Source organism: Haliaeetus albicilla, chromosome 17 (assembly GCF_947461875.1).
Source record: "Haliaeetus albicilla chromosome 17, bHalAlb1.1, whole genome shotgun sequence".
Taxonomy (NCBI): Eukaryota; Metazoa; Chordata; class Aves; order Accipitriformes; family Accipitridae; genus Haliaeetus; species Haliaeetus albicilla.
The window spans coordinates 26437311-26460327 of record NC_091499.1 but is presented as its reverse complement, the minus strand read 5'-3'; the positions used below and the strand labels follow the sequence as shown (position 1 = coordinate 26460327).

At 39.9% G+C, this 23017-nt stretch overlaps 1 protein-coding gene across 1 annotated transcript in view; it reads right to left on the bottom strand.

The window, feature by feature from the left end:
* The window catches only part of SLC35F1 (solute carrier family 35 member F1), a 255373-nt gene that overhangs the window by 14237 nt on the left and 218119 nt on the right, over positions 1-23017 (bottom strand). The window contains exons 5-7 of the mRNA XM_069805117.1: positions 21987-22143; positions 17089-17141; positions 11001-11155 (exon numbers count right to left, since the gene is read on the bottom strand). Coding sequence (XP_069661218.1) covers positions 11001-11155; positions 17089-17141; positions 21987-22143 — 365 coding nt within the window. The remainder of the gene's footprint in view (positions 1-11000; positions 11156-17088; positions 17142-21986; positions 22144-23017) is intronic.

The window sequence follows — 23017 nt, the reverse complement described above, 5'->3', positions numbered from 1 at the left end:
TAGTAAGCTGTGTCTCTCCCGGCACGCTGCCTTGTCCTTTATCTTCACTAGCCAGTTTCTTACCTAGCTTCTAGTCTCTACAGTGCTAATCCTGTTCCTTAGCTTAACTGATAATTTTCTACACTGCATCATACAAGAGCCTTACAGATTAGATCTACCATTTGACTTTTGTCTACAAAAATCTGTTAAATTATCAGACAGACATCAGGTTTAAATTGGATGATTTACCTTTTGTGAACCAGCTTGCATTTTATCCAATTTTCCTTTTATCTCCATGTCCCTAATCATTCCTCCCTGGTGACTACTTCTGATTTTAGTTTATTGCCTACTTCATATAAAATTCTTCCAACTGTCTATGTTCCCAAGCTTGAAAGTACTCAGATTATTGTGTTCTGTTTCTACTTCTGCTGTAGTAATTTCCATTTCTATTACTTATTGTGCATTGTCTTCATATTTAACTCTCGTCCTTACTGAATGTGACAGAAGGTCCCAATTTTGTTTAGGTGCCAAACTAAAGGTTGTTTAATTTTGGCCTCTGCTGTCTTTGCATAGCGAAACTTTCTTCTCTTCATATACAAGAACTTTTTGCTGTTTGTTTCACTTTCTTCTTCATTGCCAAGGTCGTTTTATCTTTTACAGCAATTAGACTTTAATCCTTTTCTATTTCATCTGCACAGTATCAGTTTTCTTTTGTGATTATTTTTTATTCTTTGTTTTCTCTCTGGTTATTTCTAACAATTTTTTTAAAAGGATGGTTTGTCCAGTTGCATCCAGAGCTTTTCCCTACAAGTTCTCCTCTTGTACTTAAGATACAAAATCCAGATTACTTTAAGTCAAAGCTATTTTAAATCCCCTTCAGACCAGTTATGAGCCTTTTAAACACCTGAAAGAGTAGATACTCTTGCTTGCTAAACTTAACACATGCAGGTGGTAGGAAAAACTCCAGAAGTTTATTCCAGTTAATTATGGTAAGTAAGTTGCTTGGCTGCAGTGCTAATGACAAGCTTCTATCTCATATCACGGGTTTGAAAGCTTCCAGTTTAGCGGGAAGGGGGAGTTTAGACATAAACAAGATGCCTTTTGAAGACTTTCTAGCAGTTAATAAAATACCCTACTGCTCAGATTGAAAGCACATAGAAGTGATGTCTTCTGACTGATGTTAGGTCTGCCTGTTGACCCATTCCTTGATTTTGGTAGGAAATAGAAGGTAATTTGGTTGTTTAACCCTGTATGTCTGTAGCATACATTGATTTGGCTGGTAGGAGGCACAACTGGAGTAAGCACTTCAATCCAGTTAGTTAATCAAAACAGATAAATTAATTCATTCCCAATTTTACATATGTTTCTTTCTGGTGGCTTATGAACCATGTGGACGGCCAGGCATAATTCTTAACACACCTCCTAAATATTCTACCTTCTTTTCTGGTCACTTCTGGAAACAAGGACTTGCTCAATTCCATAAGAAATCTCCAAATCTATAATGCAGTTCTTGCATTTAACCCTTGCCATTTGCTTTCAAAGATGATTCCGTCTATATCTCTGGGGAACTTCTAGCCTTTGCTAAGGTGGAAATTGCATTCAATTTGAAGAATCATAATTTGAAAATCGTTGTAGATTTTCAGTAACTGAACCTTATTTAAGCTTTTGAATGCAGCTGCTGCTTTGCTAATTCATGACTTTTTTTTTGGCTGTCTCCTCTGGGTTGCAAATTATTGCTGAGGTATGTAACTCCACACATTCATTGTACTCTCTTGTCTTCAAAAGTATGCTCAATTTGGGAAATGCTGAGGTTTTAATTTAATCCCCCCCCCCAATAATTATGAAACTAAGCCTTTTGGTCTTTGTTTTCATATTCACTGAGTATCATTTAGAAAAAGTATGTTGTCAGTAAGATCCAGTTCTTTTAATAGGATGCCTTTGTTATGTTTTTCTGTCTGCACTTTTTCTTGTAATAAAGAAAAGGGCAGTATTTGTTACAATATTTTTTGCTTTCTGCAGTTCATTCAAACTACTTTCTTGTTCTCTGTTGTTATGCATTTGTATTGCTCCACTCTCCCCAGATTTCCTTTTTCAGCCTATGGTCACCAGCACCTTTAAAACCCACATGGTTTTGTTGAAGATTTATCATTCAAGACTTAATTATTTCCAGTAACAGGAAGATTTCCACTAATATGTCTGCACTTTCATATTGGGTAAGAATTATAAGCACTTCACCTTTACCTTCCACATGACTCTTCACTACTTTTTCCAAAACACTATTTATTTCCTTCAGAGTGTAAGAATTAAACTTCATAATGTAGTCTGTGGTATATTTAAGAGACCTCTCAACAACTTTTTCCTTATACTGAAACACAAATCTAACTCAAACAAGGTAATGTGAGATGACTGTTATTTGTCTCCAAGTGCTCAAAGCCCATGGTTATGATACTTGGCTTTTTGCATTTCTTTACATTAATAATACCCAATTATTAACTCCAAATGAAAATGCCAGATGGATGGGGGCCTTATGCTAAACTTAAGGATACCATTGCATGTTCTACCAGTACAATGCTGTTGCCTCCCTTTGGCTCCTATAGTGCTCGTGTGTCTGGAGCGTTGTTGAGCCCGGGGGCAGAGGTGGGACCAGAAGAGACTAGTGGGATGGGACAGCAGTGACTTCAAATTACATGCAAAACGAAACAGCATCCTGAATTACACCCCCCACCCCCAATTCCCTAACCATTTCTCACTAGTTCCCTAAACACTGCTCCCCCTTACCTACCCCTGCTAAGAAAGCAGTGAAGACTTGGGGATGATGAACTCAGCATTCTGCAAGGTGTTGAAAATTCAGGTCCCATGACAGTGATGTGAATTCCCTTCTTCAAGTAGTCAAAGTATATTCCTGTTTATTTACCCATGTTCAACTCATTCCCCAAAGACAATTCTTTGTTCAAGACACTTAAGAAAGACTATTTTATAATAACTGAAAGCAATACCAACCCTCAGCATAACATCGTCCTTATAGAGAAATGTCAATGTTGGAAACTGACAGTCCTGTGGTTCCTGTTCATTTTGTATAAAAAATTAGAGGAAACTAATAGGTTCTATGCTAGGACTTAAAACCTTTGTTCATGATTTTGTTTGAAAAATAACAACTTCTCACTATAAGGTAGGTAAACGACTTTCCCAGTGCCTTGTAGGTCAGACCACTTGAGTGGTTCATTGCAAGCAAGTCTGACCACCATTTGAAGTAGATTACACAGGCAGATATACCGTCTCTTTTCTTTCTCTGGGGACTGCCTGTGAACAGGCTGATTTTACACTTTTGTTTACTACAGTTAACATTTACATTCTTTTTTCATTTCATGTAGTCTTTTGAGTAGGCAATATCCATCAGGCAATTTGCTATCCAATATGACCAAAGGCAGAACTCAGTCACATAGTGGTATTTTTTTTTCCCCGACTGGTTGGATTGTCAGTTAACCAACTTCTTACTTCAGTCTGAAATTGGTTCTACTTAGTGAGTACATGAGTTTCAACTGGTATCAAACACCTTTTATACAAATGAAAATTTACTTGTGTACCTACCTCATGCACATATTTTAAAAGAGTATAAATGTGTCAAATTGAAAAGCTCTTTTGAAATTGCAAACAAATCTTTTAACATTTTAACACTTAAGCTATGCAAGAAGATGTGATACAGAGACATAAAAAGATGTGATTCAAAAGTTACACACAATAAAAAGGGGGTAGAAATGGAGAAAGAAAAGAAATATTATGACCATCTAATAATTGATACAAAAAACCAAACCCCATACTTTGAGCTGACAACCAGATATAGAGTAGCAAGGCACAGAACAGTGCTGTTGTCAGTAAACCCTGTTAACCAGGCATTCACTAAGAATATTAAGAAATCTAAATTACATAGTTAAGAGAATATAAACCCATGCATAGGTAGGTAGATCAACTCCTGGCTGTTCTCTTGCTGTGATTATGAACTAGTTCCTGGCTAGGAAGCCAAACCGTTGTTCTGTAATTAAAGAAAAGAAAAAAATTCCTGAACTGAGATGCAAAATAGAAACTGACACTCTTTCAAGAACAGAAATCCTGCATTTGCTTCTGTTATGAAACACCTAAAGCTGTTGTTTCTAAAACAAAGTATGCTTGCTGGAAACTCTGGCAACTGCTGACTGCAACTGCCAGGATTATCTCCACGGCAGATGCCTGGCAGCCTTAAAGAATCCTTCTTGGGGTTCTGGGCTGCCTGATGTAGAGCTGAGATTTGTTCTCTGGCTTCCAGTATCCATGAGCTGTGTAACTCATGTTTTCTCGTGTCTGAGATCTTCCAGTCCTAGCATACCTGGCTGAAAACGTTGGAAAAACGCGTGCTGCTGCAACCTCTTGGATGAGCAGGCAAAACAACAGTCAGGGTCTGAGAAATGCCAGCTTGTGTTTCCTTAGGAGCATACTGAAAACGGGATGTTTTCACTTAGCATTTCTGTTTTGATAATTAGGCATTTCCAGCAAGAATGTATTTTGCTAGAAGACTCCTAACCAGTTCTGTTGTGAGCAGTCTTTTAACATGAGACCACAAAAAAATAAAATATCCCAAGCTAAAAGCCCTGAAAACAACCTACCAAACTTGACATTTATGATGAGCTAGTGTCTGAAAAAATATAATTGAAATTGAAGCTTTCATCATAACTTCTGCATACGAATGCCACATCTTTTACACTCTTTTTGATGGCTCCAAAACAGTGAGTATCCATGTCTCACTATTCATGCTTTGCAACTAATGAATCTATTGCAAGATATCACTGTGAAAGGAAGAGATATCCTTTTAACAATGCAGTATTTTCACAAAGCTGCCATATCAGTGTTGTGTTGTTAAAAATCTACTGTCAGACTGTGCAACGTCTTGGTGGGAGTCATTTCATTTTCCAGCTTCTACTTTTTTTCGTCATTTTACTTGATAGCTTTTGTATTCTACGGCATCCTGCATCCTCAGACAAAGGGTGAGTGGATGTGGCCCTTTCTGTCATGGGAACGTACATTCAAGTGTGACCAAAGACACAGCTAACTCCTTTCCACCTAAAGGTACCTCTTCAAATATAGCTGCCTAACTATTTTCTAATTGATTATAATTTGGAGGAGGAAATTTAAATACCTAAATAAATAAATTTAAAGAAATGTGAGAAAGAGGCTTTTAAAATCCACTTAGATTAAAGGCATGGAGACAGTACAGCTTCATGGGAACAGAGCTGTTGAGAGGGAGTCCCACTGTAAGAAATGTAGTACTCTGGAAAAGAAAGGGAAACGTGCACATAGGTTTCTGCACATTACCAGTGGCATAAAGAATTAACTAGTAATATGATTTATCCTCATTATTATCAAGGGCTTAGAAGCCTTCACCAGGATAAAGGTCCTGTGAGATTAAATTCCATTCAAACAGAGTTTATGGGTCAAGCAGCTTGCATATCCAATTTCATCAGGAAAATATCCTAAAGTATGTGACTGAAGAAGTAATAATGTAAAAAATAGTTGTTTAGCCTGCACTGCCTGTTCTACTAGAAATAATGATGCACCACTGACAAACACCACTGTCAAAGTTTAAAATATGTAGGTGTCAGTCCCCTAACAAGTGCAAGCAAAGAAAAGGATCTTAATGACTTCAGCTTATACTAGCAGATAAAAGTTAAAAAAAAAAAAAAAAAAAAAAAGAGAACATCATTTGAAGTATTTTCTCAGCTTGGTCAGATGATTGGGAAAAGTCTCTCAGGTGTTTATGGATGGCTGCCAAGTAAAAATCAAACTCATAAACAAACAATCCTCCCCCAAACCAATTCTACCTCCTGCTCCCAAACCACAGACTTCATATCCATCCTTCACTAACAAAAAAAAGGACTGTCTGAAGCATAGAGAGTCACAATAAGACATGGTCTTTATCTCCACAGTCATGAAACTGTGAATTTTTTTAAAGATTACTGCTTGAGTGGCTGACTTTCCTAATTCAGGAAAATGAACTGAAGCCAGCAGAGAAACTCATACTGGCTTCAGTGCTTTGGATCAGGATGGTAAAGTACATGCTTTTAATGGAGGCTCCTAATTCTTCTCCTTCGTTTCCAGTGAGGACCAAATTTTCATCTCAGTGAAGCCTACATAAATCCCCAATTTATGGGCATTGCTTAGGATCTGTGCTGGCAAAAATGAAATTGGAACCTATGGCCCCCAACTTGTACCCTCTCTTCTCCGTCATGTCAAAGCGCAGACTCCTTCATGGCTTGTTTCTTGATGTAATGGGAAGGCTGTCATCTGTTCCCTTCCATTGGAGGGACTCTGCTGTTAGAATTAGCATTGAAAAGTCATTTTTAGAAGCATCAATAAGTATCAGCAAGTGAGGTTTCAGCTAGCATCATTTCAGATTTCTGGTGCTGAAAGGTTTCAAGAATCATATTTATCTGTGTAGCCAAGTCCTTTGTCACAGATACTCTCCACAATTCTAAATCAAGATATATGACTTCCTTGATTTATTATGAAATATATGCATTTTCTTCATTTGGAAATTGCTACTATATACAGAAATTCTGAATATTTATAGCTGCAACTTGGATAAAATAATGAATGAATTTGCCAAGGCAGAATGTAATTGATTGTGCTTGGCTTGCTAGGTAATGATACAATATAGTGTGACTCGACCTGCTGGCGCAGAACACAATCAGTATGCATGCTCTATCTTGTGGAAAACATAAAATAAACTGCTTAGATTATTTAGTGAGAACCCAATTTGATTAGAATGACTAAAGCACAACATACGGCTTGCAGATGAAAAGCATGAACTTTAAAAATTCACAGAAAAATAAAGCTAAGGCTGAGACTAAAATGTAAAAAAGAACATCTCCGAAGTTATACAAAACTTCCAACCCCATACACCCGCAGAGCTGGCCCTGAATTTCCCAGCACCGCTGGTGTCAGCGTACCCACGACGAAGAATGGCTATTGCAGTCTCTGACAGGGCAAGGGCAGTCCTGTTACTCAGAACATTAAATTTCCTCCACGCTATGCTGAGACATCCCTCTGCACAGCATATCTCACATTGGTATCGCATCCTTCTGTCTGGTTCCAAAGCTGTTTACCGCCACGTCTCTATACAGAAAGCATGGGTGAAACCCAACCGGGAATGCAGCCCCTCGGCTCTGCTGCGCAGGCGCGTTCCCCACACTGGGGGGGCACTGTGGACTCCCCCTCCCTGTGTGGGGTGGGAAAGAGCCTTACGCAGGCTGGCTTTAGTACTCCGAGGAACGCTGAAGTTCATAGAAACCAAGAAATCAAGGCAAAGCTCAAACCAAAAGAGGAGTTTGAAAGACAAGAGGTGAAGATGAATGTGATAGTACAGGATAACATCATCATCATCATCATCATCTGTTAAGTTTTAGGACTCTGATGGCCTTTGTTTTTCAAAGCAGGAGATAATTTAATTGTGCTTAAGAAGAAGGTGAAATGAGAACAGATAGCTAGGAAACTTTTGAACATCAACACTGAATAAAATATAGCAATATGGTGAGAATTTAAAAAAAGGACTGAAGAAATGGAGTTGTATACTTAAATGCTATGACAGTGGGCAATACTCAGCCACCAAAGAGGCCAGACACATTTCCCCATCCACTGGAATATTTGGAATCAGTTATAGATTACAGAAGAACTAAAAAGAGAGGTTTTGTTTGGGGGATGCACATAATTTTAAGAATTATGCACTACAATTTAATAATCTATCTCAAATTTGAAGTCATAAATCATTACATTTTAATACAATAACACCCTTAACAATTAACATCTTGAATTACAAGTATATCACCAGAGTTACAGCAAGTTAACATGCTGTATTTGTAGCTTCCACAGGCCTGGGAACTGTTCAATGCACTACAAAGACATCTGCATATGGGATAAGAATATAAATGCAGCTGTTTATAAACTCACTGTCCTGCACGTCATGATGTTGCAAGTCTGTATTATAAAAAAAATGAAATGCTAAAGAGTCAAAACACTTCAGACGCAATCTTCTCCTCAGTTTGGTTTCAGAGGCTCTGAAGCCCAGTTAAACTCATTTCCTGCATTTTCCATGGATTTTCATAGATTTACTGCTACAGGTGCAATAAACCTGTCTGGTGATAAAAGTAGCGGTACAGGGAAAAAATCATAACTGTTTCTTGAAAGTCTCATAAAATTATATTCTGCAAGGGGCACTAAACCACTCAGTTGATCCTAATTCAGCATAAACCCATTTGCTTCCCAGTGAAGTGGGGCTGTGCCCATTGGCCAGTGCAGCAATAAGCAGAAGTTGCTGCGTATGTGAAGGAGATGTACAGCTGGGCTGGGAACAAAACGGCTTTTTAGAGGCTAGGAAACAAGCAAGTGTACACAGTCTTAGGAGGGGAATTAATTTAGATCGTTTAATGTTAACATATTAGACTTCATTACTGAGCGCAAGTTGCACATTTCACGGTTCTACTTCCTCGTGTAAAATGATACCTGATAGTAAACCAGAAAGAAAAGGAGGAGGTGATCTGACTGAGGATAAAAACATGGTAACAAAAGAAGTAATCAGATAACTAAGTGGGCTTTTAAATCTAGATGCTCTCTGAGTATAGACTCTCTTTTCAAATTTCTTCTGCAATGTAAATTTGAAGGGTATGAAAGAAGACATGGACAGCTCGGGAAGTTGATACTACGTTTGAGGTAAAGGCTCTTCCACAAAGTCCTGACAAAGGTCTTCTCCTTATCAGTACTTCAGCTGGGAAGAACAAAGGAGAGCCGCACATGGGTTATATGGATTGCAGGTTAAGTACAAACCACAAAGGAAAAGCAGTGACGAAAAATGGAAATACAGTCTTACTACGCATGGGGTAAGAGGCTTTCTGGAGGAATGGAGAGACAAGAGCATTGCACCAGGTGCTGGAGGGACCTCTCCTGCTTCTCAAGTTGAAGGGACTATCTCAGGAAGGATGAAACCCAACCAGATGACGTGCGGAGAAGGGCTTGCTCTGATTAGTGAACTAGGGGCTGAGAGAGGATATGACTGCTTTCTATTGAAGTACCAATGGAGTAAAAGGAGACTAAGGAGACAGAGGCATTCTTCATGCTACAGGATACTCTTGGCAGAAAGATGAGTGGAAAAAAAACCAGCCACAAGTAAATTTATGCTGGAAATAAGAAGGCTTGTAACTGTTGGAGTAGTGATGTTCTGAAACAGTCTCCCAGGGAGAGCAGTGGAGGTAAAAAACCGAAATAGGCTGAAGTAAGAGTTTGATAAGACTTTATGAAGAAGACTGCATGACAAAGTTAACCGTAGAAGAATGAGATTTTCGGTTTTCTTATCAGATGAGTAAGGGGCAGAGGGGACCACCAGCTTACTTCAGAGGTGGAACTCAACCAGTTTATCAGGACAGACGATGAGACCTTGCTTTCAGCCAGAAAACCTTCCAGTTCTGAGCCTTCTCTTCTTGCGCACTTTATCAGTACAGGTCTTAAAGGGAGGCCAAGGTGCCGCTGTGGTTGAGAGCTGGCATGCACTTACTGTAGCAAGACAGGGCGTCGATGAGGTTAAAAATTCTGCCTTCCTGGCTCTGCTAACGTACCCAACAATTAGACACTGGGAAGAACTGAAACCTTTTATGCACCTTCTGCCTTGCAGGTGCCTGAAGTTTAAGGTTTGCATTTGCAAAATTGCCTTTTTTGTTAGGTTTGAACAATGCTGAGCACGAAGCTGTCCAACCCCTGCTGCCTTTTGAGTCTCTCCCTCTAACAGAGTTTGATTTTGCTAGAAGGCCACCACCACTGTTTTCAGAATTATATTTGTCTGTCTTTTACTGTGTAATATAGCCATTTTTCTTAGAAACAGGGGACTAACATCACTAAATATATTTTGCTATGTGTATCAAATAATGTTATTAACAGGAGATAACAATTTTTGCTAATACCGAATGTCAAACACTTTGGATCTGAAGTGTGGGGCAGAAAGAACGAGGAACCAAATCACCATGAGACAGACCTGTGAAGCAGCAGACAACCTCTACATTGTGTCCTCAGTCAAATTTTTGTCTCTATACTTGCTTTTCTTCTGTCCACAAAATTCTTAAAGCCATAAAACCAAAATAAAAGGCAATATCGAAAAACAGTTTTGTGTTGGACTCTGAAGCTTTGAACTTTCACTGTCTCGTTCAGATTCATTCAGGTACCATTAGTATCACAAAATCTGATTTGAGCTGGTTAGCTACTCAGAATTTTAAGGCTTTCACTTACCTAACACGTCTCTGGGCCACCATTTTAGCTATCAAGTAACCTCCCTCTTATGAATAAATGATGGTACAAAGCAATTGCCTCCAGCACCCTGATGCTACTTTCATATGATGGAGACTGGGGGGGATATTTGTGAATAATGAAGTGCCATTCCTTGTAATCGGAGACCAAATGTGTGCCTGTACAACACAATGTTTTAAATATTAGAGGACCTGAGAGGTAAAAGTTTAACTTCAACACAAATCTGCTGCACCTTTTGTCATTTACACTAACAGGCAAGACATTGGTTTGGCTGACAAGAAAGGTGTAATTCACGTACAATTACAAGTTATAAATTCAGAATCAGCATGAATGAAACAACCTCGTTCCCAGGCAAAAAAAATCTATGACATTTCTGGAAGAGTCTTCCCCTTCATGCTGCTACCCTGGGTCTGGTCACAGCAGTTGGAAGTTACCTCTGATAAGTAAAATGAAATTAGTGATACAGTTGTTGATGAACAGGTACTTAAATCTTAAAACTCGTAACAACAAGACCAAATGAACTCTCTTTAAAAACTGGAAATCATAAAATAAAATTGGTTTTGGCGTGGGAAGCCTGAAGTATAAAAAAAATCTGCACTTTTACTGTGTAGATCTAACAAAGCTTGGAGGCTGCTTTTGTTTGTTCTGCACTGATGGCTCTTCAGGCACACTGCTATTACCCAAATACATCTCTCATTTCCACATACCTTGTAGTGGAAGAGGAATAATCCACAGAAGAGGCTGTACAGGTCAGCTGTGAGTAGGGAGAGGTTGACGGCAGTAGCACTGGTTTTCTTTATGACCACTGGCATAAAGCTGTAGAGGCCAAACATACAGGCACTAAAGCCAACATACAACAAGCCTGTGGAAGAGAAACAAGAAGCAACGTAACCTTTCATAGCCTGCAGAAATGGCTCGTGTTGGGAGGAAGAAGGCTGTGCTTTTAGAAAAGAATGAATAATGCTTTTTTCAAAGAAACATGGATTCAAATTATTAAGATACACATATATAGAGAGAGAGAGACTAAGAACATAATTCTAAATATATAAGAAAGCCAGTGAAAACCACATCAGCAGTGGATGCGAGGTCCTTTCTCTGTGGTCTCCATGATAGCAGTGCTGTTTTAAATTGGCGTCTTATACTACTGGTGAATACCTCATGTCCAACATAAATTTGGATGAAATGATGCACATCAGACCTAGTCTCTTAAGGAGCTGAATTTTCCCAACACCAGCTGAGTTCAGCTGAGTTGGATGGAGCACGCAGTATTTTCTGGGACCCAAAAAGTGAATGCAAAAGTATTTGCAGAGGAGTTAGTGAGCCAATGGATGAATGCATGAGGACAGCAATCAAGTGACAGAGGCCCTAGTTCTATTTTGCCACCAAACCTGACAAATCACTTCACAGTTTTGCACCTCTGTTCCTCTACCCCTTTTCGTCTGCCTTCCTCAGTAAAGCTTTCCAGAGCTAGGACTCTTTCTTGCTACATGTTTACAGAGTGCCTCACACAAATTAGATTGTTAGACACTAATATAATAAAAATACATTACAGTAAAAATCTAATTTCATTTAAAAACCTAAATAACTTACTGGGAAAGAATTCATTGCTTCAGTTATTACTTGATAAATCCCAAGGCAAATTAATCAATATGAAGTTAAAAAGCCAGCAAACACTTCACTCATCTGCTCTCATGCAAATGATATTTCTTATGCTGCCGTATGCTGCAGAATTCCCAGCTGATATGTGCACAAGCCTAAATTTAGACTCATGCCAGCTCTTCAGAGCATGTTGTTATTGACTAAAAGTTGCAGAAAATCTGATTGCCAAAGTCTTGAAAGGGATTAGAAGCGGGGGGGAAAAAAGCTCATATGATTTGTATCTGCTTGCAGATCCACTTAGTTAAAAACTCTTTAGAAAAGCTATCTAAATGACAAAACCAGCTATAATAGTTTGAGTCCTTCAGAAGCATCTGAAGTGTACATTCATCTGAAACAAATACAGCAGTCACGAAATGTCAGTGTCCATATACCAATTGTTATGGCATGATAATGAATTTGAATTTATATTCAGAACATAGATAATCATGGTAAGAACTTCTTTTACTAGCAGGTAGCAAATTTTTAAGGTGTGCATTGTATATGGGTAACAACAGAACCAGTCTTAGACAGTGCTTGAAAGAGTTGCTTTATGCAAACTCTGCAACTCTTCTGTAGTAGGCAAATGACTGCATCAAACAGAGCGTAGTCAATGAGAAATTGTTTGCATACATGAGCATTAAGTCAGCTTTTCTTCCAGGCTTAAATCAAGAACAGGTCAGGCACAAACCCCATTCTGCACCTGAAGTCAGCATTCTCAAAGTACAGTCTGCAAGTCACCAGCTGGTCCACCAAGCCCCTGCTAGTCGGTCAGGATTTAACACACTTCTTCAGGTGCTTTGTTGGGTTACAGTCTCAACTAACAGTATAATTTTATGGTACTGCCTTGGTGTTCATATTCTTTGGCAGCCAACTACATGCACTTCACAGGCTGCTTTTCCAAAGGGCATTTCAGTTCCAGTGGAAAATTGCTTAAACTGTAGCTGTCCTATCAGAGGTGACTATAAAGTGGCATTTCATTTACATCTTAAAAATGCATGTAATACCCACCCAGCTGGATGGCATTTAGTGGTGACAGTAAGCAAACTGGAAATAACATCCTATGATTTTCAGATATTGCTTCTCAGAGGGCCAGTTTTCAGACTAAAAATGTGGTTTAAGTCAAAGGCTTGGAGCCGCAGCTTCCTCGGGTACCCCTGCAGTGCAAACGGCAGCGGGGGGAACCACGACTTGTGCTGCCGCCCCCGGTGCTGGGACGGGTGTCTAACCCGGCACCGAGCCACCGGCACCGACTGCCCGTGGCAGGATCTGGAAGGAAGCGACCTGGTAAGTTAGAAGATGCTTTTGTAATGATCAGCTGATCCGCTGGTCTGTGTTAAACCCTGACAAGCTCATCATTTGTAACCGTCTGCTTTTAGGTGTGCTGGCATTGTCCTGAACTGAAGGTTTAATGTGTGTGAAGGCAGCTGTGGGTGGGATTCGTGACACCTAGCTCTGGATGCATACTGTGGGCTGGTGGTCAGTGAAGAGACTGGGAAATTCTAGGGTGCAGATTGTCCAACCTCTTTTAGACACCAGCTTTAGCATAGTATGATTTCTGTCATGCCTGTTTATTGTTGCTGATGATAAAGGGAGTCTATTTATCTAAATCAGATGTCCACATCCCAGGTATCTAAAGTCGGTGGAAGGAATTCCATCTTGTCGTCAGCGTTCACCCTGATGGGTAAGGTCACCAGTTTTGCCTGGTTGGGTGTGAATGCCTCGTAAGTGTCTGAATGGGGCACTAAGGATCACAGGATTGTGGGGTGATTCAGGCTGGAAGTAAGCTCACGGGTCTCTAGCTCAAACCCTGCTCAAACCAGGCTCACCTGTGAGATCAGACCAAGTTGCTCAGGACTTTGCCCAGCCTGGTCTTGACATCTCTGAGGATGAAGACTACGCAACCTCTCTGAACAACCTGCTCCACTGCCTGCCTGTCCTCAGTGTGAAGAAGATTTTCCTTTTATCCACTCTGAATCTCTCATTTCAGCTTCTGCCTGTGTCATGGTTTAAGCCCAGCCAGTAACTACGCACCACCCAGCCGCTCGCTCACTCCCTGCTTTCCCAGTAGGACGGGGAGGAGAATCGGAAAAAAAAAGTAAAACTCGTGGGTTGAGATAAGAACAATTTAATAACTAAAGTAAAATAAAATGTAATACTAACAATAACAACAACAACAATAAATAATAGTAACAATAATTATAATAAAAAGGAATATAATAAAATTAAATATTAATAAAAAATAAATTAAAAAAAACCCACAAACAAGAAAAGACAAGTGATGCACAGTGCAATTGCTCACCACCCACTGATCGATGCCTGAGCAGCGATCCACCCCTTGCAGCCAACTCCCCCCAGTTTATATACGGAGCATGACGTTCTATGGTATGGAATATCCCTTTGGCTAGTTCAGGTCAGCGGTCCTGGCCATGCTCCCTCCCAGCTCCTCGTGCACCTGCTTGCTGGCAGAGCATGGGAAACCGAAAAATCCTTGACTTGCGATAAGCGCTACTTAGCAACAACTGAAACATCAGGGTGTTATCAACATTGTTCTCACACTAAATCCAAAACACACTGTAACAGCTACTAAGAAGAAAATTAACTCCACCTGAGCCCAAACCAGGACAGCCTGTTGTCTCTCATCCTCCTGCCATGAACCACGGTGAAGACCTTGGCTCTGTCCTTTTGATAACCTCCTTGTAGGTAACTCCTCAAACCCTTCTCTTCTGCAGGCTGAACAAGCAAGACCCAACCCCTCAGTATTTCCCCACTTCTCTTAAGACTAGGCATCTTCACACAGATGGGCAGGATCTGCCCCCAGGGACTGCTCTAAAGTAGCCCACGTACCACCAAGACTAACATGCCTTGGCAATATCAGTTTTAGTTCCTGAGCATGCTGGTTGGATGTTGCATGTTTTAGCCTTTGCATTTTTACTCCAAAAGCTATCGTGTCATTGGGATGAAATGGATTCAGTTACGATTTTTCATACTGCCTTCTTAGAATGAAGACCATTCAGAAATATTCAAACCCCCTGTAACAAAGGACACTTCCTTGGAGATTCAAATTGGCTTTTCTCTTAAATAAAACTGATGTTAGTTTATTTGTTATTATTTCATCTATCACTCTACAAAATGTGTCATGATCACATATGAAACCACTCAGTCAGAACAGTATAATCATTCTCCTTTCAGTCAGGTTGTCCGCAAGTATTAATACTTAAACCTTCAAGGATTCAAACAGAGCTACGCTGATTTATACAAAGTGTGAAGATGATGTTATGTATCAGGGGAATTACCAAAATTAAAATCAGGAGGGCCACAGCCTGTTCTAAACATGATAGACGTAACAGATTGGCTTTAGATCTTTATATTCAAAAATCATTTGCATTTTACATCAGTTGAAAGGTAGCTCATCCATTCTTAATAGCACAATTATGGCAGATGGCAACAGGCCACCTTGAGTTATATATTAGCTTGCCTGCTGTGACTTTATCACTACCATTCAGAAGGCTGATGATTTAACTCTGCTGGACTGTAGGTTTGAGTCTGTCGCAGTGGATAACTATTCAGGACAAGGCTGTGAACACCCTGACATAGATTTGTCAATCACTACTTGACAACCTTGTATCCCTGCCAATGCAATGGAAAGCATACCAAGTGCAGTGGAAGCCAGGGAAGAACACACTGTCACCATTTAATCCATGTTCAACTACACCGCGTTTCCAATTATTGCTTTAACAAAACAAGTACGTATCTATGATGCTCTTGCTAAGACGATCTCCTCCTTATGAAGCGTAGGGACTCTTCAGAATTAGTGACTAACTTTCAATGACATTTTAATGGCATCACAGATCAAGTAAGGCTTTATTTTAATAGCGCATTTCACTGATATTGAGTTACAACAGAACTCCCATGGAAGTATATATGACATTTACACGGATAGTAGATTAATTTACTATGACCATTGCTAGTTCCATCAGTACCAGATTAATCATGTCCCTGAGCTCCTTATCATGAAATATAAACAAACACTGATGCAGTTATGCTAATTATCTCAGATTAAAGAAGGCCAATACACTTATAGTATGTAGTTGAGTGTGTTTCTCCATGGATACTTTAAATTGATTTGTCATTTAGTTGCACAGCTCAACCATCAAATCTTCAAGACTTCTAGGTGCGGTGTTTTGTGAAGGATGCACTGGTTTTATTAAGGTTTATGATGATGAGAGGAAATGGTGAACTAAGTTTAAAGAAAACAACAGTGTATTCCATAACTTGTATCCCTTGTCCTCAGGGATTCCCCTCATAATCAGTTGCCTTTGCACACTTTTGAGCTGTCATTTCAATGTTCACTCTAAAACTAGGTAACAAGCTATTGTCAATGGATTGCCAAAGCTTGAATCCCCTGCCGAGTACATCAGCTCTATTCTATTGGTTTTCTTTTATTTCTTCTATTGTCATAAATAGCAAAAGAGTGATTATAGGGACTCTCCTAAATGTTGATTTGCTTTTAAAGCAAATAATTTGTTGGACTAAGTAGAAGGGAGTCTTAGATCATAAACTCAGCTTCCAAACTGCAAGGGGAAAATGCAATCCACTGCATAGCAGAACACCACAAGAGCTTCATTGTCCATGGTGCTACCTAAACTTGTCTAAAAGACACATCTGAGATATTCCACCAAGACTACTTGGAAAGCAATTAACCATTTGCATACAGAAATGCTCCCCTTGGAAATGAGTTTATGAGGCTATAATATGCACTGCAAGTACTTTTTTTTTTTTTTTTGTTAGGTTCCATTTTCTTTCTTTGGCATTCATTGAAAAGGTTTGGCTCTTAATGACTACCTCATTTATTTGTCCCAGTGTTGCACTGAATCTCAGGACTGGAACCCCATTATTGTTTTACTTCACGGCTGTCTGAATAATTATCTTATGGCATTCATATGCTTAACCTAATGGTGCAAGGGAGGCATAATACGGCAATGGGAGGACAGATCACTTAAGAAAGGTTACGAGGCATGTGGTTCAACCTTTGGCAGTAACTGGCGGAAAAGTCACAAACATTGGCTCCTGTGAAACTTTGTGCCTGCCTCCCCAAACATTGGTTGTCTCCACGCCTCCTTCAGCAACTATTTTCAATGAAGTAAAGTGTTTTCTTACCTATTTGCCAATCCCAGGGAACTTTCAACAGCTCTTTGTGTTCCATGATTGCACTATAAGAGAAAAGAAGGCAAAATTTGATGGAAGAGAACAGAAGTTAAATTACTTCCACTCATTCAATTCAAATGCTGGACAAAACAACATAAATAACCTCATAATAAAAAATCTCTGTAGGAACCAAATGCAATCAGACTTTGCTAATCCACTCTGGCATTATCCCTGTGCCCGTGTATTTGAAAGATCTTCAGAGCAGTAATCAGACGTGATAGCATACAGTTTCCACTGGTTTATTTCCAGCTCTCCATATACCTGCCCAAAGTGCCCATCCCCCTATACGTTCAATCCTCTTCTACTCTTCCGACTTAACATTCTGAAAGCTTTTGAACTTTAATGATTAATAATGTATCTGCCTGAGTTATTCACCCTTCAGAGCGGCTCTGCAGTGTCAAATAAATAGATATCACAGGCTGGCTTTGGGGAGAATACAGTGATTTGTTACATGCTGAGAGAGATCAAATAGTCGCAGCAATGAAAGTCAGGAAATAAAGCAAAGGATGGGCCAAACCTTCAAACTTCCAACATCTTGCAATGCAAGTCTTGCATTGTAAATTAACATCAAAATCCCAGATCCAGAAAACTCTAAGGTGGCAACATGTCAGCTCTTCCCAATCCAAGCAAATAGACCTTTGGAGATTAGGTATCCCACGAGCTAGGTCTTCAATCAGCTAACCACCTTCTCTGATCTGTGATTTCCAGATAGCTCCTGCTGTGCAGAACGCTGCATGCTAGTCTGGACACTATTTTAAACAAGTATAAAACATGGAATTACACAGATCGAAAAACAAAGTACCTAGTACAAAAGGTGGTATGCGGAAGACCAAGCCTAACAGTAAAACTGCAGGAACTCAGTGCCTTCCAGATTAATCTGGTCTAGAGAGTTGCATCCTGGAAATTCTAATTTGCTTGCTGTTGGTGTGTGGCAAATCCAATACTGTGTACAGAACAATAAGATTATTTTGTCTGCAAAATAACTAAATTATAAGTGTCTTTGCATACATAATGCATATATCTCTTTTATCAGCACTTCCTGAAGAATATCATGAAAACAAATTGCAACATCTCTTGCTCTGGCAAACGAATTTTGATATAACTTAAATGTAGGAACATCACTTTCATACTATTGCCTATCCGATACAAAAGAAGTATAAAACAATATGCTATGGTCTGTGATTCATTATGATCTGTGAAACAAACAGGGGTAAGAACAACTTTGCCAGAAGTTGCCATTTAGTGATGCCAGATTCACTGAAGAATTGGAACCACAATGATCTTTGAAAGGTTGTGGTGATTAGAGGGGGTCCCTTATGACTGAAGAGAGACAAATTCAACATCCAGTTTCAAAAAGAGCAAAAACTACAGCCTTCCCAGCTTTGCACTAACCTTTGGGAAGATTATGTAGCAAATCTTCCCAGAAGCCATTTGCAGGAAATGAAGAAGACATGACTGGAAACAGCCAGCACAGACTTCTCAAGAGCAAACCATACCTGACTGCCCTCTAAAATGAGATGACTGGCTCAGTAACTAAAGGCAAAGGAATGGATGAGAGGATGAGGTGTAACCTACCTTGACTTTAGCAAAGCTTCCAACATGATTTCCCAAAAGATCCTTAGAGACTGAAGAGATATGGACTGGATGGGTGGACTACCCACAATGTAGTCTGAAGAAAAGGGCCAAGAGAAACCTCGTGAAGTTCAAGAAAAGCAAATATGAACTCCTGCACGTGAGGTGGAATAACCCTATGCAACAGTACAGGCTGGGAGCTGGCTGCATAGAAAGCTGCTTTTTAGAAATAAACCTTGGAGTCCTGGTGGACACCAACCTGAACATGAGTCAGCAATGTGTCCTTGGAGCAGAGCAGGTAAGAGTCTGGCCAGCAGGTTGAAGGACATGATTTGTGATACAGCAGCTGGAGTACTATATCCAATTTTGGGCCGCCCAGAATAAGACAGACATTGACAAATTGGAGGGAGTACAGTGGAGCTCCATCACAATGGTCAGGTGGCTGGAGCACATGATGTAAGAGGAGATCCTGAAACAGCAGGGTTTGTTCAGTGTGAAGAAGAGAAGGCTAAGCTGGAGGGGAAGGAGGACAGGACAATAAATTTGCTGTCTCAACCACCTAATGGGTAGTTACAGAAAAGATAGAGTAAAATTTTTCTGGGTAGTGCACAAGAAAAGGATGAATGACAATGGACACAAGTTGCAACGTGGAAAACTCTGACTACATGTAAGGAAAAAAAGTAGTGGTCAAACACTGGAACAGGTTGCCCAGCAGGACTGGCATTTCAATTCTTGGAGATATTAAGAAGCCAACTGTAGAAGTTCCTGAGCAACCTGACACAACTTTAAAGTGAGCTTTGAGTTGCTTTGAGCAGGAGCTTGAACCAGATGACCTTCAGGGGTCCATTACAAAGTAGGTTATTCTATGATTATGTGATTCCATCAGACAGCATTATCTCCATTTACTGTGTAGTTGCTATATCCCCAACTCTTGTAAACTAATTTCTTCTCTTGTTTTGATATACAGTTCCTCCCTGCTTTAATCACATTCAAGCCGCTAAATTTCTCTTTCCACCACGCCCAGGTAGTTAGCCAACTCTTTCCCTTACTTCACTGTTTGCCCTGACATCTTAGCCCTTCATTTGCTGTCTAACAGGCATTATCTGGGTTATTTTATGTTACAGTCTAATATTAAGCACTCTTGCTAAACTGATCTAGAAAACAACAGCCTACTTGTAGGTCCTCTTGGAGACACAGCCCTGTACTAGAGCTGAGGCATGAACTAACATGGGGCACCCACACTTATGTAGATATTTGTAAACACACATGGAAAAAAAGGCACATAACACAGCTTTTTGCTACTACATTATTTTGAGATCAGTGCATGTCAATAAAGGGGACATTCACTTGTGGGTACTGTTTTGTCTTTCCTACATTCAGCGTAGTCCTACACACTTTTTGATATTTTCCCTTCTTCAGAATTGTACTGCTCCCTGTAAATCCTATGAACATAAGACTTACACCTCCAGTGGTATTAGCACACGTGCTCCCCATCCTCAATCACTTTGTGGATGCCAACCAAACTTTCACCAGTGCTGTGTCTAGCACGCTGGGAAATGGCACTATTTGAGACATTCCTTCCGCAGACTACTTCAGTTTACAGAACCTAAAGGTCCTATATTGCACCAAAGTGGCCAGTAGTGTTTCAAAGAAAGAGTCTGCAATTGGAACATGGGGAGCTGGCTTCTCTTTGAAACAACTGGTATATTTAGTTAGATTAAACCTCTGTGAACACTAACTGTGTGATGTCTGCTCTTCATTACAGGTAAAGGCAAGAAAATGCTGGATTGCTTCACGGAACCATGTAGCAGAAACATTACTGGTCTCTCCCAATGTGCAAGCTTTTGTCACTTTGTTAAAAAAGTACATATATGAGCTAAACATGGTCGGGTCTCCACAAAGTGCCACAAAAGCACTAGCAGCAAAAAGCTGCAAAGGCCGGTGGAGAAAACCCTGCTGGCGAGAACTTTTGGGCCAAAGGTTGACTAGAAAAACCTTAGGGCTTTCAGCAAAGAAATGGTTTCTTATTGTTTCCTTCCAGTTGTGTCCTCTGTATACAAAGATGCCTTGTTCCTGCACCAGTTTCTTCTCCCCAGCAAAACAACTCACAGACCCTGAATTGTGACTAACTGCTTGGGTCAAGAGGGGCTAATGGCACTATAACTAAATTCAGGAATACGAGACATGTACATGACAGTTTACACACACAGAGCAAGACAAGGGCACTGCCTTGATGCCCTCAGAATCAGTTAGTACCTACCCATCATGAACACTGTAGGTAACAAAAATGCTTTAGCCACACGTGCTTTAGGCACATTTACGTGCTCTTGAATTCTGTATTTTTAAAAAAGGAACTGCTTGTACAGCAGCCAGTTAATATAAATAATTTTAAATCACGTGTTCAGATCCCACATAAATATAATAAGCTTTCTGGCTTAAGAAATAGAACTAATTAAGTGGGAATTGATAGGTTATTGTTTTGACCAGTCTCTGTTCTTAGAAGCTAAGTAGCTCAGATGTGCAGGGAAGCAACATGGTTTTGACTAATAATCAAAAGTTATTCTGTGTGACAAGCACCAGTGACAGATCTGCATAAAATGTGGCAATCCTGCATGGTGACTTTTACTATACTTTCATCAGTCACAGTATTACAACACTGGAAGCTACCTTCCACCTCTTAGGCTTGCAGGTGAGATGCTTATTAGGTACATGTGGATATAGACAGGACTCAGTAATGAAAATAAAGTGAAATCCATGTGACAATCACATGAGTACTAAACATTTTGAAGCAAAAAGGCCAGTTTCTCAAAGGCTTTTTCATTATTTCCGCCATATCATAATGTAGTTACACAGAATGAGCCAATCAGTAAAATACCTTCTGACTGGATGTGTTTTCTACCTGTTTAGAAATCTAAGTGACTTTTTAAAAGTTTGAAACACAACCAGAGAGAGGTCTAGATTTTGTTATCCACAGATCAGACCAACATGTGAAGTATCCACTTGTCTTCCAGCAACAAGATGGTAGGATGTGTCTTCTGCTCCTGCCTCCCCACGCAAATACTCAAGGGCACCAGCCCTTGAATTAGAGTACTTCGGTATAAATTTGTGTTATTCAAATCCACTGATCTGAAATATGAAAACCAATGTAAATTCCAGAATTAGAGGGTATCTACTCTCCACAGGAAAAGGCTACCTTCGAAGAGAGGGTGAGGGTACCTCAACGGAGGCCACAGCTGCACTTATTTGAACGACCTTGGGGCTCAAACCTGCTCACTTACAGCTGAATTCCACTGAAGAAGGAGCCAAAGAGTCCGATCATGCCCAGGAATTCCACTCGACTCAGATTTCGGACAATATACTCCTCACAAACGTTCGAGATGCCGTATAACGTTGCTCCGCCCAGTACTAAGAGATCCCCTATCAGTTTATTTTCACCTAGGAATAAACAGGGGAAAAATCAGAATGTCTCAAAACAACCATCTTTTGTTTAGAACCGTTGCAAGTTCTTCCCTATAGATTTCAATCCTCAGTCACTAAGTAGCCCACATCTGGGTTAATAAGCTGAATGCAAATGTTCTGTCATTTTAACAGTTTCCATTCAATACCCCAGCAAAATCTAGCAGAGGCAAAGGGAGAGTATTATCCTTGCTGTAGATAAGAGAATCTGAAAGAATCTGAAGAATTTGTAAAAACATATAGAAACCAAGTGGCATTCTTCAGTGACTAATCCTTTTTATTTTATTATCATTACTTTTTTTACAGAAAGAATGTGACTCAGCTATATAGAGCAGTTTGCATCTCATCTTGAATTCTTACTGGACTAAAATATGTCCATTATTTAGATGTGGAAACAACTGAAAAATTCCGTGTACCTGTGAAATGAGTGAAGAAATCATTACAACACCAATACTGACCCCATTCTCACATGAAGTTGTTTGACAAGAAAGAGAGGAGGAAGGATGGGGTGTAGACAGGGCGATGATAATGACAGATTTTTTAAGAGGTTCAATTAACATAGTAGTACCTAATGCATGCAATGAACACCAAGATGTATTTTCAGTACCTCCAGGTATATATAATCACTAAAACATTGTATTATCAAAGACTGTTTGAAACCTTTTTAAGTCTTGGAGGCTTTTATTATTGGCGGGTCAGGGAGGGCCGCAGGGAGATCAAGTTCTGGCTTGAAAACTGAGGCCCTGGCATTGCAAACTGACGCATGCGATTCCCTCTGCACATATGGCTTGTTAAATGATTTCTACAAGAGCTACAGCTTCACAAAGCTGTCAGACATTGCTGCAGAACCATA